The 27,983-nt window shown below is 46.7% G+C and overlaps 1 protein-coding gene across 1 annotated transcript in view; it reads right to left on the bottom strand.

The window, feature by feature from the left end:
* The window catches only part of LOC311123610 (guanine nucleotide exchange factor DBS-like), a gene marked incomplete at its 5' end in the record, with an annotated part of 46,052 nt that extends 18,434 nt beyond the window's left edge, over nt 1–27,618 (bottom strand). Inside the window, 4 exons of the mRNA XM_084197843.1 lie at nt 4,290–4,380; nt 7,054–7,168; nt 9,029–9,112; nt 27,441–27,618. Of these exons, the coding sequence (XP_084053969.1) occupies nt 4,290–4,380; nt 7,054–7,168; nt 9,029–9,112; nt 27,441–27,618 (468 nt within the window). The remainder of the gene's footprint in view (nt 1–4,289; nt 4,381–7,053; nt 7,169–9,028; nt 9,113–27,440) is intronic.
* Between the last annotated feature and the right edge of the window lie 365 nt (nt 27,619–27,983).

Genomic DNA, 27,983 nt, shown 5'->3' with positions numbered 1-27,983 from the left:
CCGGAGCCCAGCCCCTCTACCTCCCCCCTGCCTCCCCCCTCCTTCTCTCCATAGCCCAGCCCCTCTACCTCCCCCCTGCCTCCCTCCTCCTCCTCTCCATAGCCCCTCTACCTCTCCCCCACCTCCTCCTCCTCCTCCTCCTCCTCTCCATAGCCCAACCCCTCTACCTCCATCCTGCCTCCCTCCTCCTCCTCCTCCCCCCTCCTCTCCATAGCCCAGCCCCTCTACCTCTCCCCCACCTCCTACTCCTCCTCCTCCTCCTCCTCTCCATAGCCCAGCCCCTCTACCTCTCCCCTGCCTCCCTCCTCTCCATAGCCCAGCCCCTCTACCTCCCCGCTGCCTCCCTCCTCCTCCTCCTCCTCTCCATAGCCCAGCCCCTCTACCTCCCCCCTGTCCCCCCCACCTCCTCCTCTCCATAGCCCAGCCCCTCTACCTCCCCCCTGTCTCCCCCCACCTCCTCCTCTACCTGCCTCCCTCCTCCTCCTCTCCATAGCTCAGCCCCTCTACCTCCCCCCTGCCTGCCTCCTCCTCCTCTCCATAGCCCAGCCCCTCTACCTCCCCCCTGCCTCCCTCCTCCTCCTCTCCATAGCCCAGCCCCTCTACCCCCCCCCTGCCTCCCTCCTCCTCCCCCCTCCTCTCCATAGCCCAGCCCCTCTACCTCCCCCCTGCCTCCCTCCTCTTCCTCCTCCTCTCCATAGCCCAGCCACTCTACCTCCCCCCTGCCTCCCTCCTCCTCCTCTCCATAGCCCAGCACCTCTACCTCCCCCCTGTCTCTCCCCACCTCCTCCTCCCCCCTCCTCCTCTCCATAGCCCAGCACCTCTACCTCCCCCACCTCCTCTCCATAGCCCAGCCCCTCTACCTCTCCCCTGCCTCCCCCCACCTCCTCCTCTCCATAGCCCAGCCCCTCTACCTCTCCCCTGCCTCCCCCCACCTCCTCCTCTCCATAGCCCAGCCCCTCTACCTCCCCCTGCCTCCCTCCTCCTCCTCCATAGCCCAGCCCCTCTACCTCTCCCCTGCCTCCCCCCACCTCCTCCTCTCCATAGCCCAGCCCCTCTACCTCCCCCCTGCCTCCCTCCTCCTCCTCCATAGCCCAGCCCCTCTATCTCCCGCCTGCCTCCCTCCTCCTCATCTCCATAGCCCAGCCCCTCTACCTCCCCCCCGCCTCCCCCTCTCCATAGCCCAGCCCCTCTACCTCTCCCATGCCTCCCCCCACCTCCTTCTCTCCATAGCCCAGCCCCTCTACCTCCCCCCTCCTCCTCCTCTCCATAGCCCAGCCCCTCTACCTCCCCCCTGCCTCCCTCAAAATCACACACTGCATGCTTGAGTGTGTGAGTGTGTGTGTTTGCCCTTGGGGACACCACACTGATACTCTACTCTACTAATCAGCAGGTTTCCACAGCCTCTTTACACACTACTATCACTGTAGGGAAATCAATGAACACACACACACTTAACAGAGGCTTACAGAGGACAACTGTCCCACCTCAGCTATGTTAACAGCTAAACACCAGCCTCCTCCCCTCCTCTGTCACATGGACAGACCCAATGGGCTGGAACGGGCCATTATGGCTGAAACAGCCCATTATTATTGGGGGGCTGACAGGCCCATATAAGGAGAGTGATGGAGACATTATGGTTTGCTGATGGGAGATGGGTGAGCAAAAGGTTAACATTTGTCAGTGTTATATTTATATAAATATAAAAGTAATATTTCTGTTTTGTTTGGCTGTTTCATAACTCTGCATGTATTGGCAACATTATGAAGAACACATAGATGTGAAGCATGTATCAAGTTATTAACGTGATGCCTGACTGACTTTCCTGGAACTCATTGTCGGTGTTTCATGTTCATCAGGGTCCAATTAGCACACATTAACATATACAGTGGGGAAAAGTATTTAGTCAGCCACCAATTGTGCAAGTTCTCCCACTTAAAAAGATGTAAGAGGCCTGTAATTTTCATCATAGGTACACGTCAACTATGACAGACAAAATGAGGGAAAAAAATCCAGAAAATCACATTGTAGGATTTTTAATGAATTTATTTGCAAATTATGGTGGAAAATAAGTATTTGGTCAATAACAAAAGTTTCTCAAGACTTTGTTATATACCCTTTGTTGGCAATGACACAGGTCAAACGTTTTCTGTAAGTCTTCACAAGGTTTTCACACACTGTTGCTGGTATTTTGGCCCATTCCTCCATGCAGATCTCCTCTAGAGCAGTGATGTTTTGGGGCTGTCGCTGGGCAACACGGACTTTCAACTCCCTCCAAAGATTTTCTATGGGGTTGAGATCTGGAGACTGGCTAGGCCACTCCAGGACCTTGAAATGCTTCTTACGAAGCCACTCCTTCGTTGCCCGGGCGGTGTGTTTGGGATCATTGTCATGCTGAAAGACCCAGCCACGTTTCATCTTCAATGCCCTTGCTGATGGAAGGAGGTTTTCACTCAAAATCTCACGATACATGGCCCCATTCATTCTTTCCTTTACACGGATCAGTCGTCCTGGTCCCTTTGCAGAAAAACAGCCCCAAAGCATGATGTTTCCACCCCCATGCTTCACAGTAGGTATGGTGTTCTTTGGATGCAACTCAGCATTCTCTGTCCTCCAAACACGACGAGTTGAGTTTTTACCAAAAAGTTATATTTTGGTTTCATCTGACCATATGACATTCTCCCAATCCTCTTCTGGATCATCCAAATGCACTCTAGCAAACTTCAGACGGGCCTGGACATGTACTGGCTTAAGCAGGGGGACACGTCTGGCACTGCAGGATTTGAGTCCCTGGCAGCGTAGTGTGTTACTGATGGTAGGCTTTGTTACTTTGGTCCCAGCTCTCTGCAGGTCATTCACTAGGTCCCCCCGTGTGGTTCTGGGATTTTTGCTCACCGTTCTTGTGATCATTTTGACCCCACGGGGTGAGATCTTGCGTGGAGCCCCAGATCGAGGGAGATTATCAGTGGTCTTGTATGTCTTCCATTTCCTAATAATTGCTCCCACAGTTGATTTCTTCAAACCAAGGTGCTTACCTATTGCAGATTCAGTCTTCCCAGCCTGGTGCAGGTCTACAATTTTGTTTCTGGTGTCCTTTGACAGCTCTTTGGTCTTGGCCATAGTGGAGTTTGGAGTGTGACTGTTTGAGGTTGTGGACAGGTGTCTTTTATACTGATAACAAGTTCAAACAGGTGCCATTAATACAGGTAACGAGTGGAGGACAGAGGAGCCTCTAAAAGAAGAAGTTACAGGTCTGTGAGAGCCAGAAATCTTGCTTGTTTGTAGGTGACCAAATACTTATTTTCCACCATAATTTGCAAATAAATTCATAAAAAATCCTACAATGTAATTTTCTGGGGAAAAAAATCTCAATTTTTCTCCCTTCCCTCCTCAATCCCCCTATCCCCTCCCTACTCAATCCCCCTATCCCCTCCCTACTCAATCTCCCTATCCCCTCCCTACTCAATCTCCCTATCCCCTCCCTACTCAATCTCCCTATCCCTTCCCTACTCAATACCCCTTCCCTACTCAATCCCCCTATCCCCTCCCTACTCCATCCCCCCTCCCTACTCAGCCCCCCTCCCTACTCAATCTCCCTTCCCTATTCAATCCCCCTATCCCCTCCCTACTCAATCCCCCTTCACTCCTCAATCCCCCTATCCCTTCCCTCCTCAATCACCCTATCCCCTCCAGCTACAGCCACAGCTGTTGAGCTGTCACAACCTGTAACACATGCAGTGAGAGAGACAGACAGAGGAGACAGACAGAGTGTGAGTGTGAGAGGTAGCGAGAGAGAGAGAACAAAATAGCATTTTGTGAGAAAATCATGATGAAAGTGGCCATTTTAGGCCCTTTTTAGACCTATAAAACCGTACATAATACAGACAACATATTGGTGCAATTATACTCCTTACAGTGTGCTCTAAAATACGGAGTATGAAAACGCGATCGAGTGAGCCATCCTATCCTATCCTATCACTCCTGCAGGTTGAAGTGAGCGTGATGTTGTATAATCTGAAAGGAGGTGATGATGCTACAGTACCCTCCTGCAGAACTAGGCTAGTAGTTACAGTTTTACCAGACAGTAAGACACCTCACAGAGAAGTCTGCACTGTGCCACTACTCCGATATACAAACGTTTCCTCTCCATCAGCACATCTCTAACACCTCACAACCCCACTTGTCATTAAGGTGTATGACCTACAGATTACACACATACCCTCAGCATACAGTGTTAATGAGGCGCGCGCACACACACACACACACACACACACACACGTTGGGTTACTCACTGCAATGCGTAGCAGGGTCCCCTTGACGGCGGTCCATCTGTCCTGACGGCGGTCGATGACCAGGATGAAGCCCACTCCAGACGCTGTCACACTGCAGGAGAGCGAGACACGGTCACCACAGCAACATGGATGTGTGTGTATGTTACCACGGTTACATGGATGTGTGTGTATGTGTTTATCCTCTTAATGACAGGACCCTTGACTTGACCAAGATCACAGGCTACCCACAGGCAGTGGCATTAGAAGAGCCCGCTCAATCCCTGTGTGTGTGTGTGTGTGTGTGTGTGTGTGTGTGTGTGTGTGTGTGTAGATTGTGTCCAAAAATACCAGGAGAGTGTCGCTGGCAGCACACGTTTACATCTCAGTCAATTAGCAGATGCTCTTAAGAAGAGCGACAACCGCACACACAAACAGAAATGTGAGAGTCAATACTGCTGAGGTGGTCCATGTACATCAACACATCCAGGAGAAAAGCCATCATCCATTCATCACCCTGCTGTGCGCGCACACACACACACACACGTTAGAAAACACACTACCAAAATTCTGCCGCTTCCTCAGGTTAATCCCATTGATGTCACACGACAGGATATGTCTGTTATTCCCAAATGTTATTCCCAAAACCTCCTCAATAGAATGTAATCTCCTTCTCCCATTCCTTTTCTCTGGTATTCCGGTTTTCCCTCTCTGCAGATCCCGTTTGCCAAGCACCAACGTTCTGTTTACAGCTCTGATAGAACGGGAGCCAACCGCCAAGCCCCGCCCCCCCGAGAACAACTCTCCTCTGCGTACTCGCTTCTCTACACCAGCCAATCAACTCAGCCCTGCATCTCCTGCTGCTCCCCCACAGCCTATCACAGAGGAGCATACGGGTGATGGACAGCGGTGGCGGGTGTGTGTATGAATGGCTCATGAGCAGAGGGGGGCGGGACATCTGATGGAGAATGAGATGGGATCCACCCCCCTTTAGCTGGTAGGAGAGGGAACCGCAAAATGCTCATTAATTAAATTGCCGCCATGACAGTGGTGCACACACACACACAGCTTTCTTCTCGTTTAGCTATAGAGCTTCTCCTCCCCTCTTCTTCCCCCCTCCCCCTCCTTTCCTCCCTCTCTCTCTCTCTCCTCAGCAGCATGTGTGTTGGCAGTGAGGAGAGCACACTGAGGTAAAGGACAAGGAGGGAGCCATAGGAGAGAGATAGAAAGAGAGAGATTTATTGAAATAAAAGGTAGAGAGACGAACAAAGAGAGAGAGCAAGAGGAGAGGAGGAAGTGAGAGAAAGAGGAGAGAGCATGCATCTTGTAAGATAAAACAGACGGTGATATGACTTTATCCAGTAGTACTAATCAGGACCTTCCATAGGCCTGAACTGGCAGCATGATGGATGTTCCTCTATAGGACCCAGTGTTAAATACAACAATCTGATTCAGAGATACACTCATAGTGATTAAACATCCAGGACCCCTGTCTCTATACCCCCTCTTTCTCTTCTATATCTCCTCTTCCAGCTCCCTCTTTCTACCCCCTTATAGTCACTCACGCTTTCTCTCTGACAAGCGAGAGCGAGAGAGAGAAAGAAAGAGAGAGAAAGAAAGAGCGAGAGAGAGAGAGAGCGAGAGAGAGAGAAAGAAAGAGAGCGAGAGAGAGAGAGAGAGAGAGAGAGAGCGAGAGAGAGAGAAAGAAAGAGAGCGAGAGAAAGCAAGAGAGAAAGGGAGAGGCACAGAGAAAGAGAAGGAAAGCGAGGGAATAAAAGAAAGCAAGCTAGAGTGCAACAGAGAAAGAAAGCACCCCCACTCTCTCTCTTTCTCTCTCTCTAGCATCAGAGGAACATGGGGCTGGAGGGAGGGAGGGAGGGAGGGAGGGAGGGAGGGAGGGAGGCAGTATCCACAGGAGAGTTGTCTGCCTTCTGAACAACCCCTGGTCTTAGTAACAGCTCAGTCACACACCACAACTGAATAACTGAATATGCATCTCAGGTAGAACCTCATTCATGAATTTGATACAGATGGGTTCCCTCCGGCTGTAGCAAATGGATACCATATGTTACTATATTACTTATAAATATTGGTTTTCTTTCTTGTTTTGTCAATTCAAATTAAATATGTCCGAAATTACATCTTTACATCTTTGCCAGAACTCCTGTCTATGACAAGCTGCTTCCATATAGTAGCTGAGCCCTGGAGTCTTTTAACCAATGGACCCCAGAGGACATTAGATATACAGGAGTCTCTTTCATTAACACCTCCATCTCCTGTCCTCTACACCAGTCATGCTCCGTCTCTCCCAGCCCCCCTGGCCAACTCCCACAGGACCCAGGGGTCAGGGGTTAAAGCTTTCACCAGTAGCTAATGGGGAGGGGAGGATACGGATCATTGTATTACTTTTTATATTTATTCAACATTTGTTAATATCTGGAATTCCTATTGAGATAGAGAATATCATGGGATATCTGGCCAAGAAGGTTGTTCCTGTATATAAACAGGACTAGCATAACCTCCAGGACATACAACACATGTACCAGCTGCAGCAACTTTGAGGTGTAATATAGATGCCAACTATAATGGTTAAGATACAGTCCTGCATAAGACAAGTTCACTTTGTTGTATGGATGGAGATTCATTGTTCTGTTCAAACAAAGGAACTGTGAAAATAGTTCTACACTGACATCTGCTGGCAGGCTATGGTACCACACACCACTTCCTCAACTTTACAAAGAAATGACAAGTTCAAGCATATGAGTGTGCATTGCATTGTGTGTGTCACCTGGGCACACTGGTCAGGTAGGTCAGCACGTTGTGGAACTCCTCCTCCTGGAGCTCGCCGAACGCAGGGAAGTCTGGGAACACGATGATAGGACTGCCGTTCTCCCCTCGGCCCCCTGGGGGAAAAAATGGGGACGTTTGATTATTGGCCATAATTCTGCTCTCAATTAGACAGCGCGTACCACCCCCCAGACCCCCTTTTCAGACCCCCACAGAATAGACATAGTGACAAGATAGATAGCTTTGGAATCATTTTATTTCATGCGTTTTAAAACGTTCATGTACATCATATTGATAATGTCCATTATTCTTCTGTTAGATATATAGCTAACCCACCCACCCCAGTGAGATGAACACCCAGAGCAGAGCAGTGGTTCTCAAGCCTCTCCTCGAGGATCCCCAGCCGTCCATGTATTTCAACTATTCCACAGCTAGCACACCGGATTCAACTTGTCAACTAATCATCAAGCCCTTGACTAGTTGAATCAGGTGAACTAGTTCAGAGCTACAACCAAATTGTGAAACGTCTGGGGGTCCCCGAGGAGAGGTTTGAGAACCACTGACCCAGAGGATTCATGTGACTGTCTGAGTGGGGGAGGGGCAGATTAAAGGATGAGACAGGATCTATCTTCTCTCAACAAAGCCTGGTGTTACTGGGGCTCTGCAGGCTGATATTAGAATGTTTTCTATTTGATCATTTTTCTTCCTTTTTAACTCTGGGTTGTTGGGAAAGGGCTCGTAAGTAAGCATTTCACGGTAAATAATATAAATAATAATAATATGCCATTTAGCAGACGCTTTTATCCAAAGCGACTTACAGTCATGCGTGCATACATTTTTGTGTATGGGTGGTCCCGGGGATTGAACCCACTACCTTAGCGTTACAAGCGCCGTGCTCTACCAGCTGAGCTACAGAGGACCACACTGTAAAGTCTACACCTGTTGTATTCGGCGCATGTGACAAATCAATTTTGATTTGATTTAGTGCTGCAGGAGAGCACAGGGAACGAGAAATGTACAGGTGTGAGTAGAGACAATGAGACAGACAGTTTGTGTGTGTGAATCTCTCTCTGCACCAGCCGGGCCAGTCCAGCAGAACCATAGCACTGTGCCCTGCTCCATCTGGTGCCATGTGTGTATGTGTGCCATACAGGCCCCTGACTGAGCGGGGAACTAGAGGAGGACCAGAGAGGTTAATGACTACAACACAAAACTAGGCCTGGAGGCACATCCAACCTCCACACAGAGGAGAGAACACACAGGGAGAACAGGGAAGGAACAGTTACACATTCCCTGTCCTGCAGCAGGAGTCTTTAGTGACCCAGCTAAAACAGTATTGCTGCGTCACACTCTCACACGCTGGGCTTGGAGTCATTCTAGTGGTGTACTTAGGGTGTAGCGTAGAAGTCTGAATTAGAAATAGACCAAGGGTCATCTTCATCAGACTTAGCTGTGTGGTCATATGACTCCTCAGAGGGTGGATAGCGGTCATGAACAAAAACACACACACATACGCACATCACCCCTGGCAACCACAGAGTTATTAAACACACTGACCGAGAGATGTAAAGACAAATATACTCTGTACACAGACTGTACACAACCAAAGAACAGGCTCCAGGCAAGACATGTAACAGCAACCAGAAAAGATAGACAGTTAGGAGCTGAAGCTTGTGAAATTCAGTTAGAGACACACACACACACACACACTCTCTCGCTCTCAATGGGTAGAGTGTTAAATTCAGTCACACACTCAGCAGCCAATCACAGCAGCACATAGTGCCACACACACTTGGCTCTTCCAACCGTTGCCGGGCCAGGTTGCCAAGTGGATCGCCGTGGCGATTAATTATTCACGATCTTCAAGGGCCTTGGCATAGCGTCTTGGGATTGGGTCACTTAGATGTTTGGGATTGTACCACTATTAGAGGCAAATATGAAGGAGGTAGCAATGGAGGGAAAATAATGAGACTGACCTGAGAGGAAGGCAAACTGTTTCCTGAGGTCAGGATCGATGTCTGCGGCGAACAGACGATCACTCTCCTGCTGCATGATGTCATCTGGAAGATAGGAGAGACAAAACAAATCAGTTACAGTTACATACAGTATTTACAATAATAGATGACAGTTACAGTAATATACTGTATTTACAATAATAGAGCATAGTATTAGTCACACTGTGCACCTGGGATGACATGACAGAGAGAGGAGCAGAGGACTCTGCAGAGGACCCACTGACCCACTTCTCAAGGAGATATCCCCCCAAATTCCCCTTTTCTCCAACTTTCAGTCCCATTCTCAGTGAGAAAGAGAGAGAGGGGAGAGCTGAGGGGAGGGGGAGAGATGGGAGAGCTGAGGGGAGGGGGAGAGATGGGAGAGCTGAGGGGAGGGGGAGAGAGGGGAGAGGCTGAGGGGGAAAGTGGGGAGAGGTTGAGGGTAGTGGGAGAGAGTGAGGGGAGGGGGAGAGGGCAGTAAACAACCTTTATTTCCTCCCCATGAACAGTGTGGATTATAATAATCTGTTTTGGACTCCAGAACCCTATGTGTCTGTGTGTGTGTGTGTGTGTGTGTGTGTGTGTGAGAGAGAGTGAGAGAGGGGGAGAGAGGGCGAAAAACTAGCGGAAAGAGGGGGTTGTTGGGTGGGTATGGTAGTGGTCTTGGGAGTTGGCAATGCCGTGTGTGTGAGTGTGTGTCATACTGTGCGTTGGCTGGCAGTAAGGGAGTGTATTGGTGAGATGTGAGAGTGGTTGCAGGGGATAGTGTATGGTGCTGTTGGCATCATGTGTTGACAGGGAGTAGTGTATGGTGCTGTTGGCATCATGTGTTGACAGAGGGTAGTGTATGGTGCTGTTGGCATGTATTGACAGGAGGTCCTGTATGGTGCTGTTGGCATCCTGTGTGTTAACAGGGGGTAGTGTATGGTGCTGTTGGCATCCTGTGTGTTGACAGGGGGTCGTGTATGGTGCTGTTGGCATCATGTGTTGAGGGATGGGATCAGAGTACTAAGCAAACACACAGTTCAATGTATTTCTCCAGTTTCAGTATTAGCTGTAACTGAAGACATTGGCCAACAGCTTCTGACATCAGTGGTATTTTCAGGGTCTTTATGCCAGCTAAGGGATTAAAGACGCACACTTTCCCACTACCCTCCCCCCTCCATCTTTTGTTGTGTCTGGGCCCTGCCTGGGAAACGAATCCCACTCATTGTCCCAGTAAAAGCAGCCGCTGTTTATCACACCAGGGCAGAGTGAACCACAATAGAACCACACATACATCCACATAGGCTGAAAGAGCATCCAACGTTCTCCAAGAGATATTGAGACATTGATGGTTGCATGCACACTTGCACAAACAGTAGAAAGATCATTGTTTCAACAACAGTAGCATCTCCAGGATAAAGAGCTTACAGTTTACCTAATAACTAATGACACGCCTCTTGCCAGCAAAGCGCTGTGTGTTTACTCTGTCAGTGGGTCATTAAACCATGCTTTTCATCTGTCTAGATATAGCCAACTTTTTTGTTGTTGCTGTTGCCTGTTTTGTATGTTATTTTGGCATTAATATGTGTCACATATCAGTGTGCAAACAATGTAAAACAAAATGGTATCATTGACTTAATAAAACCGCATACAAACATGGTCTCTTTTCTGCTTTCTTGAGTAAGGCAGCTCCAAAATGCCGGTGTTTCAGCCTAGATCATTGCTTTCTGAGGTGGTGGGGCAGCCAGCGGAAAATATGGAGCGTAGGGGTTGGTAATGTTCTCTAGTTGCACCGTGATTGGCTCGGTGTTCTGTCACTCATGGGGACACTACATTACCGCAAAATCTACAGGTAGAGCTAGAAAATTCAAGCCTCTTGGGTGCTGCCATAGAGTTACATTAGAAGTGCCCATCCAAGAAGGCTCAAGGTCATTGGCCACAGATAGCTTTGATTGGACTGATCATGTCAACATCATACTTTCAAAATCTTAGCTAGCAAGCTAGCAGTCATCATCATGAATCAAGTCGACAATCTACTTTTCAATCCTTGTCATATGAAGAGAAATTATGAAGAGAAAATACAGATAAAATGTATTGGTGCTCGTCGGTCATTGGACAAAACATTACACAACAAGTTGGAAATCGCAAAATCAACAATGAGTGGTTTGGAAGGAATCAGTGGGTAACTGCAAGCATTGCAAAGCAATCACTAGCCTGCTATTCAGTGGAGAGGGTGTGTGGTCCAAGTCTGGGTTTAAGGGTCTCTTTTCCAAGCTTAAAATGATAAACATTCAACACCATGGGCCATAAAAGGTTGAATACAATTGGCCATGCTGTCAATCCGAGTCCTGCCGCGTTCAAAACAACTGGGAACTCAGAAAAAAAACCGACTGGCAAAATACGCTCATACAACTCAGAATTCCAAGTCGGGATAGCAGGCCTCTTTATAGAGCTTCGACCTGAAGATCACTGACGTCATGATTCAACCTTGTTTTTTTTTCGAGTTCCCAGTTTTCTTGAAAGCACCATAAATCCAGAGAATGCCAGAATTTAATGACAAAGTTTGATGACAAAATTCGCCCACGAAGGACTGCCACACCACCTTCCTGTTCAAGTGAGCACAGCACAACAAGGTGAGTCCAAAAATGTATTGTATGCTGCTGCAGAAATGATGGAATATGCCAGGGAGATATGTATACTATAGCTAAGAAAGTAATACTAAGTGTATGTTGTGTAGTAAGCTGTTAGTAGCCCATGTGCCTCACCCTAATAATTTGGTCCCTTTCCCCCTCATTATTTAGCCTACTGTAGCCTATAGCCTGTTTTAGAGAAATGTAATCATCGAATATTGTAATAGCTTTCATTGTCTGATTATATGCCCCCTTTATTTATCCTACGGTTCTGACTTGGTGTGAAGGGAGAACACTGTAAGAACGGCCCATGTTCTGAATTGTGTCGCTGTACATTTCAAAAGTGCTGAACAAATAGTTATATTGACTACATCCGTCCTAGCTCGCTCATTCATCTCTTAATAAAAATTACGGATTGCCTCTTATCCGCTCGTCATCCCCTTTGTACATCTCAAATTGTTTGTACATGTCAATTGTCAGTAGAAACCACATTTGTTTAGGCAAGCCAGACATATCAGCTATAATTTTTTTCAAAAGGCAGTAAATGAGGATGAATGAAGTGTTTCGCTGCCAGACAAGGCTCTGCTGATAACCAGGTGTAGCAGTGGTAAGGATTCACTACATGGTGCTGAAAAGAAAGCTCCGCTGTCGGGACAGCTTTATGTAGGCCCTAACAGTTTGAGGGCACCGTTTGTCACCGTTATAGTGCAATTAATGTATTGTTTAGTGTTGTGTAGTGGCTTTGCTGGCATGCATTTTTTATTTTTTTTTGTTTGCCAAGATTTACATGCTAAAATCGCCACTGCCAATGTGAGCTTATAAAAATACTTTTTTACTCTTTTCTTAACTAATTTTGAATAAAAATTGTTTGCAATGATGCAAAAAAAATCTAACTAATGCTCATGTACCTGTGTGGGTTTTATACCATGCTCTCCAAAATCAACCCTCATCAGTATAAACCAGAAAACCCTGCGGTCACGTTTCAGGGGGGACCAACATCAGGTGTCAGGGAAAGTGACGTCAACCGGTCAGGCTTAGCTAGCTACGACCAGCTGGAGCCGGTAAGACTCGCATCCACACAGTGAGTGGGTCCATAAGGATCAAGGTTGAGAAACACTAATGCAGTCTATTCTAGAACCATAGACATGCATGTTCGCAGTCACTGTCAGTATTCAGTCTGATGTTGGTGTAATGCATCAGGACAGATGGACAGGCAGCCCTGGGCAGTAGGTTGCAGCTCAGTCTTACAGCCCTGGGCAGTAGGTAACAGCTCAGTCTTACAGCCCTGGGCAGTAGGTTGCAGCTCAGTCTTACAGCCCTGGGCAGTAGGTAACAGCTCTGTCTTACAGCCCTGGCAGTAGGTAACAGTTCAGTCTTACAGCCCTGGGCAGTAGGTAAGAGCTCAGTCTTACAGCCCTGGGCAGTAGGTAACAGCTCAGTCTTACAGCCCTGGGCAGTAGGTAAGAGCTCAGTCTTACAGCCCTGGGCAGTAGGTAACAGCTCAGTCTTACAGCCCTGGGCAGTAGGTAACAGCTCAGTCTTACAGCCCTGGGCAGTAGGTAACAGCTCAGTCTTACAGGAGTCTTACAGCCAGCTGCCACTACAGTCTTCTCTCAGACTCTTATCCTATAAACCCAGAGAGTTAGTTAGTTTAATAGCATGGTTAGGATAACACTCTGGCCCAAACCCAGACCCAGAAACTCACACACACACACAACCTAGAGAGAAGCTGCCTCTGAGCGAAGGGTGTGTGTGTGTTTCTGTTTCTCTAATAAATCTAACATAAGTTTATACAAACATGTCTTCTAAAAATAGACCTTACAGTACATCTCTCTCTGTGTTTTTCCCTCTTTCTTCCTGGTATTAGAGGGAAGGAACGGCTCTTTTCAGAGCATCTCTAACCCATTCAGTGCGATTGAGAACTAAGGGCCATACCCTACCATTCTCACTGACTGCATTGTATGTGGTGTGCAGAGACGTGTTCAGTCTCGTCACTGTGGTCTGTGAGAGCTCCAACTGAAATACAGGGAAAAGCCACCAAAAACAGGCCTGTGCCAGCCAGGGAACTCTTAAGCAACACAAAACCTCACAACACCCCCAACTTCCTCCCAACCAGGCCAACACAGAACCCAAGTTTTGAGGTTGATGGGGGCCAGGAATGCCACCCTTCCCCCCCCCCTCGACCTCTTTCCCCCCCTCGCCACTCATTCACAATCAGATCAGGGGCTTAATCAGTGAAGTTCAAGGTTTACAATGTTGCAGATAGAAATGTAAATAGAGCTGACCTGAAAACAGATCATTATTTCTGCTCTATGCAACACATTACTATCATGTAACGTTTTATATCTCATCATATTCCTTCCTGTCTTAAAACTATTGTATAACCTCACAGATTACAGCTCAGATCTGGATGGATGACAGCTCACAGAGAACAGGGGAGAAATGGGGAAAAGGAGGAGGGCGAGAAAAGGGGAAAAAGGAGGAGGGAGAGAGATACTCCATTGAAAGGAGGAGGGAGAGAGATACTCCATTGAAAGGAGGAGGGCGAGAGATACTCCATTGAAAGGAGGAGGGAGAGAGATACTCCATTGAAAGAAGGAGGGAGAGAGATACTCCATTGAAAGGAGGAGGGAGAGAGATACTCCATTGAAAGGAGGAGGGAGAGAGATACTCCATTGAAAGGAGGAGGGAGAGAGATACTCCATTGAAAGGAGGAGGGAGAGACATACTCCATTGAAAGGAGGAGGGAGAGAGATACTCCATTGAAAGGAGGAGGGAGAGAGATACTCCATTGAAAAGAGGAGGGAGAGACATACTCCATTGAAAGGAGGAGGGAGACACATCCTCCATTGAAAGGAAGAGGGAGAGAGATACTCCATTGAAAGGAGGCCAGGGTTCTATTACTAATGCCTACATTGTTAATGTGGAGACATGGCTCTGGTTGAGCTGTGGGGGCTGGGAAGACAACTACACAGCTCTTTCCAGTAATGTAGGAGATTCCACGAGAGACTCAGAAAACGAAATCCATTCTACAGAGGCCCCTCTCTTCATGTTCCTTCTATGCGTTTCATCGAACGCCATCAAAGCTAAAAAAGATCTGACCAACAGTTTGTTGAATAGTTTACCATGCATTTTCACTGCAGTCATGACATTCCTTTCACATGATTGTGTGACAACACTGACACAAAGTTCACCCCCATTTTCACCCATGCACCAACATGGTAGTTACCATGCCTCTGTGCAGTAGACAGCGTGCTACTCCCTCTCCAATCCCATAAAATAACACAGCCGCTCTCTCTTTGTTCGGTCATCATGTTCCCACAAGCAGCAGGCGGTTAAACACATGTTAGCAGCCTGGAAAGACATCCTTGCCTTTGTCCTTGCCTTTACACGTCTGGTCTGAAGGACAAAGTCACGATCACAGGTGGTACAGTCTTTGATGTCGCCCTTGAAAAATACAGTATAATCACCCAGTCTGATATTAACCCCGAACCCCTCCATTCCACTCCCTTCCCCTCCCCTTTATTTAACCCCTATGGCTAACCCCTTTGTTCGCTGATCCATGCATTAACTTCATGTGTTGGTGTGGTATGTGGTGTATGGGCAGGGTGGGCAGGGCAGTCTTGGTATGTGGACTGGAAGGCAACAGATTGTATTTGGGTTGTGGAAGTGTGTGTGTGTGTGTGGCGTGGAGCGCCATGCTGTGTAGGTATAGTTGATGATGGAGCAGCTGTGTGTGTGGTGGTGTGGCAGGGAGATGGGCAGCTGTGTGTGTGGTGGTGTGGCAGGGAGATGGGCAGCTGTGTGTGTGGTGGTGTGGCAGGGAGATGGGCAGCTGTGTGTGAGTAAGAGGACAAGTAAGGGATGAACAGCCATTCCACAGCTGTGTGTGTGTGTGTATTAGTGTGTGTGTGTATTAGTGTGTGTGTGTATCATTGTATGTGGGGGGAACCCAGTTCTATTATGGTATTACAGTCAGGGTTTACCATATCACCATCTGCCATGGGGATAATAACACACACACACACACACACGATAACTGGGTCAAACGGCCACCGTTGCCCTGTTGCCATGCGTGCCCACTGTGTGTGTGTGTGTGTGTGTTCTGACCATCCCCATCCCATAAATCTCTGGATAGGAGTAAATCTGTAATGGTTAGAATATTTCTACATGATCAGCTGCAATATGTGGCTACTGTTCAGTCTTTGTCAAATCCTTTTTGCCATGGAGCGTCAGGTGTCATCATGGTGGCTAGTGTACTGCCCTGTAAGCTACACTATATACACAAAGGTATGTGGACATCCTTTCAAATTTGTGGATTCGGCTATTTCAGCCACACCCGTTGCTGACAGGTTTTGCAACATCCATAGAAAAACATTGGCAGCATGATGGCCTCACTGAAGAGATCAGTGAATTTCAACGTGGCACCGTCATAGGATTCCACCTTTCGAACAAGTCAGTTTGTCAAATTTCTGTCCTGCTAGAGCTGCCCCGGTCAACTGTAAGTGCTGTTATTGTGAAGTGGAAACGTCTAGGAGCAACAACGGCTCAGCCGCGAAGTGGTAGGCCACACAAGCTCATAGAATGGGACTGCTGAAGCGCGTAGCGCGTACACATCGTCTGTCCTCAGTTGCAACACTCACTACTGAGTTCCAAACTGCCTCTGGAAGCAACGTAAGCACAAGAACTGTTCATCGGGAGCAACATGAAATGGGTTTCCATGGCCGAGCAGCCGCACACAAGCCTAAGATCACCATGCGCAACGCCAAGCGTCGGGACCAACTCAATATTAATGCCCATGATTTTGGAATGAGATGTTCGACGAGCAGGTGTCCATATATTTTTGGTCATGTAGTGTACATCTGTGTCTGTGGCCTATCCCTGAGAGACTGGAGGAAATGTGGCACAATGTCTTTCTGCTTGACCAGCGGACCACTCTCTGTTACTGAATGGAAGTAAGAGTCAGACAACACACCACTGTTCATCACCCTCCAATCTCTCATGCTACTACCACAAACACACACATACCAGATATTCCAAGGAAACAGAACAATCTCTTCTATGAAGCCTCTAGTCAAACTTTCCCTTGGTTTGACAAAGGAGAGATAAATACCAAAGAAAAGACTCCAAGGATGTGTTTTCACTTGTACTGTAAAATCTCTCTTGGAGCTTAATAGTTCAGCAGATGGAAGTGGGTTCACTGTCTTAATCGATGTCAACTCACGTGTTTAAGACAACATGTTAACTCATGACTTGAGCCAGGCAGAATCTACTGAGAAAAACAACTTCCTTAAGCCCCCAGAAAGGATTTGAAATACTTTTGGAATCAATTCAAACCAAAGCAAAATACAACAACAAAACAAACTGCTACAGTTTTCTCAATTGAATGGACAGTCAATGAAGTGAAAGTGTTGCCATGACAACGTGGCACAGATTCCTGCTGGCTCTGCCCATGTTATGACCGAGCCATCCAGATTGGCAGATTGGTAGAGAGCAAAGACTCTTCCGTAGCCCTTAATCTGTGACGTGGCAGCGAGGGTGACACCTGAGGTGCCAACTGCGAGGGCTGAGTGTTGAGAGGATCGGGTGAGTTTAAACCCACTTTATGCCAAAGCCTGTCCATCTGGCAGTGGAGAAACTGAGACAAGAGACTCGCCCTGTGCAACGGCCTGGGTGTGCACAGGCATGCAAATGTAAACGACCACTTTGTAAAATATAGGGGGAGGCGGGGTGTTTTCATTCAAATTCTCTTGTTGACCATTTACTAGAATCTAGTCCCGATTGCTTGGCACAGGGCAAACAAACACAGTCATTGGGAGTTGAAGATTGTTAGTAACCAGTTACCAATTAAATGCAGGTACAGTATTTCCATTTATGCAAATATAGTATTTTTGCAAGTGGGAGGGACAGATTAAGATGTTCCACACTGAAACAGCACAAAACAACAAAGCTAAAATATCAGAAATTGAAATATAAAAGTGTGAAAATATTTGCATTAAACTGAAGTAGAACTTTATCACCTCTCTGACAATACCGCTCAGTCACACACAGTTGCACACGCACCATCTTCTGTCACATGCACTGTCAGTCACAAACACTGCCCCCTGCCACACAAACACAGTTCCCACCTCACTGTCAGTCACAAACACTGCCCCCTGCCACACAAACACAGTTCCCACCTCACTGTCAGTCACAAACACTGCCCCCTGCCACACAAACACAGTTCCCACCTCACTGTCAGTCACAAACACTGCCCCCTGCCACACAAACACAGTTCCCACCTCACTGTCAGTCACAAACACTGCCCCCTGCCACACAAACACAGTTCCCACCTCACTGTCAGTCACAAACACTGCCCCCTGCCACACAAACACAGTTCCCACCTCACTGTGTACAAAAGCACAACAAACACCTTACCTGTTATCAAGTTGAGTTGCAGCCACATCCTGGTGATGTCATGGCAGAGCAGGGACACTCGGTTGAGGGCCATCCTGTCCCCCTCTCCTCTCCCCCTGGGAGAACACACACACTCCCAAACACACACTCTCAGAATAAGCCGTAGTGTGAGCGACAGCCATCCATTCCTCCACAGCCTGAGTGCTGAGACTTCAGCCGTACACTGAACGCTCCGTCGCTGGGCAGCACACACACACACACTCACCACACCCCCATCCCTCCCCCGCTGTCTCCATATACACACTCAGCCAGACTGGGCTCAGTTTCAGGTTACACCTCCCACTGATCCCTCTCTCCCAGGTACTGAAAGAGCGTAAACAAACGACTCAGAGAGAGAGAGAGAAAAATATACAGACACACACAGAGAGAGAGAGAGAGAGAGAGAGAAAGACAGAGAGAGAGAGAGAGAGAGACAGAGAGAGAGAGAGAGAGACAGAGAGAGACAGAGAGAGAGAGAGAGAGAGACAGAGAGAAATAGACAGAGAGAAATAGACAGAGAGAGAGAAAGAAATAGACAGAGAGAGAGTGAGAGAGAAATAGACAGAGAGAGAGAGAGAGAGAAGCCAGATGTAATTCCCTCAGATAAGCCTATACATGTGCGCCTCACACATCTCTAATCGGTGTGTAAACTGGTCTGGGATCAGATCAAGGGGAGATAAAGAGGAGTGACAGACAGAATGTGGTTGGTACCAAAGCCATCGTCCCTCACACAGCCCCCTGGGGGACCCCTCTCTGTCTGATACCCCTCAGCCAATCAGGCGCCAGGGCCTGAGTGATGATATCACAGAGCAGCTGCCTGTATGGGACCGCCTCCAGCTCAATGCCACCTATGCCATTTACTGGCCTTTTATGCAGCCAGAGATCTGGAGAGTCATGAAGTTGCCCCCACTGATCTAGGGTCAGTTTTGTGTTAAGCTGATCCTAGATCTGTCACACACACACCGCACGTTTGTTTTACTATCCTTGTGGGGACCAAACAATTGATTCCCATTCAAAATCCTATTTTCCCTAACCCTAAACCCCAAACGGGTCGTTTTATCTCTGAGAAATTAAGCTAATTTGATTGCACCTAAATTGGCCATTTTAATTTATAGGATTCATATAATAATCAATAATTATAGTATCTAACATCCGATTTGGACCACACTTTTTTCTAACAATGAGTAAGACATGAGGAATCCAAAGAAGGGGTCAAAAGTCATCCACGGACACCCCCACACCAATCCCACCTCAACAACTAGTATATACAGTGAGGGAAAAAAGTATTTGATCCCCTGCTGATTTTGTACGTTTGCTCACTGACAAAGACATGATCAGTCTATAATTTTAATGGTGGGTTTATTTGAACAGTGAGAGACAGAATAACAACAACAAAATCCAGAAAAACGCATGTCAGAAATGTTATAAATTGCTTTGCAGTTCTGTGTCTGAGAAGTAGTCCGGAGCTGCAGATTGGAGTAGTGTTTCTCTAATCTCCTCAGGCAGTAATACGAGACTAGCTGAGACGCCGTTACACTCAGTGTGGGAAATCCCCTTAACACACTACACAGATCCCATCGCACATGGTCATTTATCAACCCATGGAGGTCTGGATTTGGAGTCACCCTCAAAATGAAAGTGGAAAACCACACTACAGGCTGATCCAACTTTGATGTAATGTCCTTAAAACAAGTCAAAATGAGGCTCAGCAGTGTGTGTGGCCTCCACGTGCCTGTATGACCTCCCTACAACGCCTGGGCATGCTCCTGATGAGGTGGCGGATGGTCTCCTGAGGGATCTCCTCCCAGACCTGGACTAAAGCATCCGCCAACTCCTGGACAGTCTGTGGTGCAACGTGGCGTTGGTGGATAGAGCGAGACATGTCCCAGATGTGCTCAATTGGATTCAGGTCTGGGGAACGGGCGGGCAGTCCATAGCATCAATGCCTTCCTCTTGCAGGAACTGCTGACACACTCCAGCCACATGAGGTCTAGCATTGTCTTGCATTAGGAGGAACCCAGGGCCAACCGCACCAGCATATGGTCTCACAAGGGGTCTGAGGATCTCATCTCGGTACCTAATGGCAGTCAGGCTACCTCTGGCGAGCACATGGAGGGCTGTGCGGCCCCCCAAAGAAATGCCACCCCACACCATGACTGACCCACCGCCAAACCGGTCATGCTGGAGGATGTTGCAGGCAGCAGAACGTTCTCCACGGCGTCTCCAGACTCTGTCACGTCTGTCACGTGCTCAGTGTGAACCTGCTTTCATCTGTGAAGAGCACAGGGCGCCAGTGGCGAATTTGCCAATCTTGGTGTTCTCTGGCAAATGCCAAACGTCCTGCACGGTGTTGGGCTGTAAGCACAACCCCCACCTGTGGACGTCGGGCCCTCATACCACCCTCATGGAGTCTGTTTCTGACCGTTTGAGCAGACACATGCACATTTGTGGCCTGCTGGAGGTCATTTTGCAGGGCTCTGGCAGTGCTCCTCCTGCTCCTCCTTGCACAAAGGCGGAGGTAGCAGTCCTGCTGCTGGGTTGTTGCCCTCCTACGGCCTCCTCCACGTCTCCTGATGTACTGGCCTGTCTCCTGGTAGCGCCTCCATGCTCTGGACACTACGCTGACAGACACAGCAAACCTTCTTGCCACAGCTCGCATTGATGTGCCATCCTGGATGAGCTGCACTACCTGAGCCAATTGTGTGGGTTGTAGACTCCGTCTCATGCTACCACTAGAGTGAAAGCACCGCCAGCATTCAAAAGTGACCAAAACATCAGCCAGGAAGCATAGGAACGGAGAAGTGGTCTGTGGTCACCACCTGCGAAACCAGTCCTTTATTGTGGGTGTCTTGCTAATTGCCTATAATTTCCACCTGTTGTCTACTCCATTTGCACAACAGCATGTGAAATGTATTGTCAATCAGTGTTGCTTCCTAAGTGGACAGTTTGATTTCACAGAAGTGTGATTGACTTGGAGTTACATTGTGTTGTTTACGTGTTCCCTTTATTTTTTTGAGCAGTGTATTATAATAACTTGACAATAAACATGACAATAACATAGGTAATGCTATCCGAGTAATTGTTACGCATAAATATGCGTACAATATGCATCACTTAAATTACTTTTGAAAGACATCAATTCAGGCCCTAATTAGTCAAACACATCTGATGTCAGTCAACAGGGATAGGCTCTGGAGTAAACAAGCTTGCATCCCAAATGGCTCCCTACTCCCTATATAGTGCTCTGGTGAAACGTAGTGCACTATAAAGTGAATAGGGTGCCATTTGGGATGCATACCAAGTGTGTCTGATCCAAATCCTTTTACATTGTCTCTCTGCAGGTGTAGTGATGAAAATAGACTGTCGTTACTGTATTTGTCCCCATTATGAGAAGACAGTCCCAGGAACCAGGAAGCATATGGATATTTAGCCTGTCAGCTGTTCTACTGTATTATGGGATGGCTGACAACCTTCCTGTCATATGGTCCCACTGTAGGGCTGCGTCTCAATAGTCTAAAGTGGCTTCCCCTCCTCGTCTCATCTCATCTCCTATATCTATACTGACCTGAACTGATGTGGTCCTCTGTAGCTCAATTGGTAGAGCATGGCGCTTGTAACGCCAGGGTAGTGGGTTCGATCCCCGGGACCACCCATACGTAAAAATGTATGCGCACATGACTGTAAGTCGCTTTGGATAAAAGCGTCTGCTAAATGGCATATTATTATTATTATAACTGATATGAAATCAGGAGCTAGGAAGTAGACAGGGACAGTGTGTGTGATCTGGGTGACACTGAACGCTGACTCTAGGAAAGGAAATGGCCAGTTTCCTGTGGCTGCTGGATTGCTTTGAGACACGAGGCATCTACTCACGGGGCATGGTGCACAACAGACGTCTCAGCATTTAATTTCCAAGAAACCGATTGTGACTCATGCCTGGCCTGCTATGTTGGCTATGAGCCCAAGTAAGGGGTGTCAAACTCATTCCATGGAGGGCCTAGTGTCCAGGTGATCAATAATTCATCAATCAAGTACAAGGGAGGAGTGAAAACCCCCCAGACACCTGGCCCTCAGTGGAATGAGTTTGACACCTGTGGCCTAAGTACTAGGCTCAGTTGTCAACAAGTTCCACCCAGAATAAAGCTAGTATGTTTGACCCTGGGATTACTTAAAACAGGTAGATTTCTCTCACCCACAGCACCAACTTCTGTATCACACATCATGTACACACAAACACACACTTCACAGTTGTCTCAGAGACCGGGGGGACCCCACCCATAACACTAACATATGTAATGTTATTAGTACCTGACTCCGGCTGCTATTAGTCATGTAATTAGTCCCATCAGTCAACAACAAGACAATCTATCATCTATTATTCAAATGTACACAAACTATTCAGAAGGAAACTGCATCACACAGGTACAAGTGTTGCACGTAATGCAAACAAACAGAGCATCTGCATCGCAGTGCTAGCTGTGCCACTAGAGATCCTGGTTCGAATCCAGGCTCTGTCGTAGCCGGCCGCGACCGGGAGACCCATGGGGCGGCGCACAATTGGCCCAGCGTCGTCCAGTGTAGGGGAGGGAATGGCCGGCAGGGATGTAGCTCAGTTGGTAGAGCATGGCGTTTGCAACGCCAGGGTTGTGGGTTCGATTCCCACGGGGAGCCAGTATGAAAAAAAGTAATAATAATAATGTATGCACTCACTAACTGTAAGTCGCTCTGGATAAGAGCGTCTGCTAAATGACTAAAATGTAAATGTAAATGTACATTGTAAACATTGACAGAAGCATCTAGAACAGGGTGTCAAAGTCATTCCATGAAGGGCTTGGCGTCTGAGGGTTTTTGGTTTTTCCTTTCAATTAAGACCTAGACAACCAGGTGAGGGAGTTCTTTACTAATTAGTGACCTTAATTCATCAATCAAGTACAAGGGAGGAGAGACAACCTGCAGACACTCAGCCTTCCATGGAATGAGTTTGACACGTGATCTAGGCGGTTGATATCAGCTTTTAATTTATAATGTGACTGATGGAATTAGATTAGTGCTGACCTTTGGCAGGCCTGTTCAGTTGAAGGAAGTAATTGTTGTGGTTGATAAACTGCTCTGATTGACTGTTTGTTTGCATTACGTGCAACACTTATACCTGTGTGATGCAGTTTCCTTCTGAATAGTTTGCGTACATTTGAATAATAGATGATAGATTGTCTTGTTGTTGACTGATGGGACTAATTACATAACTTTCCCGTCTCTTTATTCAAACACCATTTGTTCCCTCCTCCCATAAACGTACCAGGAAAAGAAAGACTGAGGTGTGACTTAAGGCCTGTGGAATCTGTGTTGGTGTAAGATAACATCCAGCTGATGCAGACATGATCTCAGGGGGATTTCTAGAGCAGGAACATTTAGGGCTCATAAGACAATAGACCATCTACTGATTCAATAAAGGATTAGAGTTGTCTCTAGTTTAGTTGTCAAACCATCGGACAGGAAAATACCTCAAAACTAAAATGTTGCTTTTGAGATCATTTATAGTACAAGAGAACAACAACCAATCTTTCATATTTCCTTTCTCTGACACTGTATGCGTATTTGTTTACCAAAGGGAGTGGCTGGTCTCTCTCCGTCTCTGTCTTTCTCAACGTCTCTATATCCTGCTATCCTTCTCCGTCACTCTCTGCGCATCAGTTCAGAATGCCAGACAGTCATTAAGGCCAATTTGCTTGTTCCTGCCCATTCCCAGTCACGTCCGCCTCACCAGCAACCTGGGTGGTGCTGCCAGGGCAGGCAGGCTTGTGTGTGTGTGTGTGTGTGTGTTTTCTCATTAAGCCATTTACTCGAAACCTGGGCGTCGTAACACATATTTGGCAGAGGTGCAGCACCGGAAATTAGGTTAATGATTAAACAATCATACTTCAACATTTATCATTTATAAAACACTATCAATAGCCTGACACACCTGGGATTACCAGCTGTGAGAATTAGTATACGACCACAATGAAAGACAGACAACCTGGGAAAGGAGGGATGGAAGAACAGATGGAAGACGGAAGACAAGATGGAAGGGGAAAAACAAGGGAGGGAACAACAAACAGAAAGAACAGGATAGAGGTAGAGAGCAAAGCCAAAACAATCAGACAAGCCTTCATGGTGGTCAATGATCAATCTGAACGTTTCACAGACAATTCAATAAACCAATTGCGTACATATAAGCCCTGCTCAATCATAAAGAAACAGAGATAGCGTCCAATCAGGCACAGACAAAAAAAACACCATTATCCATGCCACTTCTTAGCAAGACAAACACTGAAATCTTACCCAAGTCTAACAGAGAAAGCCTCATCATCATTATCTGTTACTGTAGCCGAGTCAAAAACATATAGACTCTTTCACAAGCACAAGGCACACAACAGTCTACACTGGACTTGAGTAACACGAGTTGGATAAAGGATAGGACAGGAAGGGGCTGTGCGTCAGTGTCTGGGCCGTTCGGTATCTAGAGATGCTGACGATGCAGAGAGCTACAGAGGGGTCACAGTGAGGTTCAGAGGTCAGGGAAAGGTCACAGATGGGATGAGGAAACTGAAATCTACACTGACAGATAGAGAGGATGTTCTATGGGATGAATAGGAAACTGAAATAAGTCAAGAATGACTAGGAATCATTGAGGTGTAACAGACCGAAAGTGGCGGAAAATGTATAGGGACTGTTTTCTGGACACAGACAAATACTGGTTCTGAGGATTCCATTGAGAGTGATTTCTAATCCAGGCCTTAATCTGTGTCTGGGAAACCAGCCCATAGTGTGTTGTTAGGGCTGAATCCTACCATTAGATCCACACTTGAAACTCTGACTTTTAAGTAAATCATGAATGGATGTCAGTGGAGGCTCCTCAGAGGAGAAAGGGGAGGACCATCATCCTCAGTGAATTTCATAAAAATAAAAAGTGAAACATAAAAAAAAAGCTATCATTTTTAAATAAAACTAAAAACTAAATATATCCACGTCACCAAATAATTGATTAAAACACTTTTGCAATGAAGCTTTACAGTAGCCTCAACAGCACTCTGTAGGGCAGTCCCATGGTGTAGCCGGAGGACAGCTAGTTTCCGTCCTCCTCTGGGTACATTGACTTCAATACAAAACCTAGGAGGCTCATGGTTTTCACCCCTTCCACAGACTTCCACAGTAATTATGACAACTTCCAGAGAACATCCTCCAACCTGTCAGAGCTCTTGCAGCATGAACTGACATTTTGTCCACCCAAGGTTCAGAGAATGAATCTAGTACTGAAAGCATAAGCTACAGCTAGCTAGCACTGCAGTGTATAAAATGTGGTGAGTAGTTGACTTAAAGAGAGAGAAAGACAATAGTTGAACAGTTTTGAACAAATACATTTCTTCAAAAATGAAGGAGAAGCAAGAGAGTGAGGGGGAGAGAGAGCTAGCTATATTTTTTTCACTTTCACTTACTTAGCTAGCTAGTTTAGCCTATTCGAACACCTGGCTCAAACAGAGAAGGCTTCTATGTTAGCTAGTTGGCTATGGATATCCAACACTGGAACTCTTCCAAGTTAAGGTAAGCTTTTGGTTTTATTAATTTATTGCCACCAGGGTCCACTGGTGTAACTGCTAAAGTGCTTGCTGACTGTACACTGTACTGCATGATTGTAGCGGGTTTACTAATTAATTAGTTATATTAGCTATGTTGACTATAACGTTAGATAATATAGTGACAACTATGTTGGCTGTGTGTAGCTGTTATGATATGAAGCTTTGGCTTGGAAAGTGTTTTTTGCCTGGTCATAGACAGCTGATGTGTTGTGCACTAAGGTCCACAAGCGAAGGGAAAAGGTGAGAGAGGAGGACAGCGCGTAGATGCGAGAAGAAATTACAACGAGCGAAGTTGCATGCTGTTTGTATGTGGCTGCTATGAAAGTGAACTGTGTTTGGGTGTGATTAAGTGTGTATTCATTCCGCCGATTCTGTTGAAAAACGTTTCTCAAAACGGAAGCAAACGGAATGAAATTGGGATAAACATACCCAAATTTTATCAATAGAAACTCTTGTTTGCAACTGTTGGACTAATGATTATGCCCTAGATCAGCTAGATGCAGGCAAAAGCGTGCAAGGCAGTATTTAATGTGTCACGGTCTGTCACCTTGATTACAAAAAATTCATTCATTCATAGGCTAGGTTGTAGCAACCTCATGATGGGTATAGGGAAATTCGAGTATCATGTAGTAGCCTAAACCTATTGATGTTACATTGACCTGGGTGAATGGAATATGAATGACAGTCATCCAATATGCTGTAATAGAAATAAGGCCATACTCATTTTAAAAAATGAATTGCCCTCCCTCATCTTAAATGGCACCGACCACCACTGATTGATGTCAATGGGAAATAAATGCAGAAATGTGAGTGGCATACAAAGATTGTGAAATTAAATGGAAATATTGGCACCGTTTAAAGCCATCTAATAACATGGTGCCAATCTTTCCTATTGGTTTAGGACGGGGGCCTGCAGAATTCTCTCTGTAGCGAGTTCTACCCAGTAGACGGTGTGTGGAAAACAGACTCTGAAGCGCAACTTCAGACGACTTCAGGAGGTATAAGGACATCTGACAAGCTTTTGGTTCTGGGGTGAACTATGCCTTTAAATAGCTTCCATTCCCTGAAGTGCACATCAATGAGGCTAAAATTAAGTCTTAAGCTGAAAAAATATAACAGACTTTGTAGTCCAAGGCAGGGTGAATATTTTATGTCAAAATATTCAGGCAAATATGCACTCTAAATGTAGCTCAGCTGGGGCTTGGATTAACACTGACTACCATTATACTTTCCTACGCATATTCAGCAACACCCTGAGCAAATAAGGATATAACCATTTAACAATTACCACGGAACACAATAGGGATCCATTCTCTCACACAGCTTGCCTTGTGCAATAAGACTGACCGCAGTGAAAAGGAGATGAACGTTTAAAACACACATAAATCCTAGCACATAAAACGTACCGATCAGACTCATGCAGTAATGCATTAATTCAGAGTTGACCAAAAGGCTGATGTTTAAGTCAGTGTTTATTAGTTCCATGATGAGACACTCCACTAAGCATAATAAGGTTATGTACTGCATGTTATTACACTGGTGGGTGGCTGATTAGACCCTTTAACACTGTAAACATACAACCCTGGGTAATACACATCCAGTACAGTCCACAGGAGGTGCACTGTGAACACACATTTAGCCTCACTCAAACACACTGTCACCACTGCCTCGAAGCAGTGAGAGTAAGAGTTAGCTACGCATGACACACACATGTACACACACACTCACTATGCAGCCGCTGACAGCTCTGTGAGAACCGGTAGAAGCTCTTCACTTCCTCCAGAGAGATGTGGACATATCCTCCTCCTCCGTGTCCGCTGGACTGCAAACGCACCTCCATCTCATCCCTCTCTCCCATCTTCTCATCTTTTTCTTTCATATTCTCATCACTCACTCCCATCCTCATCACCACCTGTCACAGCGATATGAACCAGTGCAGCTCTGTCATCCCTCTCTTCAACCTCTATATTATCTCTCTCTCTCCCTCGCCTTCCAAACAGCTGCAGTACAAATGAGTAGCGCTCTAAACTAACTCTGAGTTTTTTTTACCTTTGAGAACTACGCCTCCCCCACACACACACACCACACCACACACACACAGTTTCACTTCTGCCATTGAGCTGGATTTACCTGACTGCCTTCCTCAGCTACAGTACAACAAAAACAGATCTCGCCACCATAACCACACAAGACTCCTGTGACGTTCCAGTCACATTGTAGCCATTTCTCTTACTCAGTTACTCACAATAAAGAGTATTCTGACAGGGAGGC

This window comes from Coregonus lavaretus (genome assembly GCF_964263955.1).
Source record: "Coregonus lavaretus genome assembly, contig: HAP1_SCAFFOLD_638, whole genome shotgun sequence".
NCBI classification, from domain to species: domain Eukaryota; kingdom Metazoa; phylum Chordata; class Actinopteri; order Salmoniformes; family Salmonidae; genus Coregonus; species Coregonus lavaretus.
This window is presented reverse-complemented; position numbering and strand designations above follow the sequence as displayed.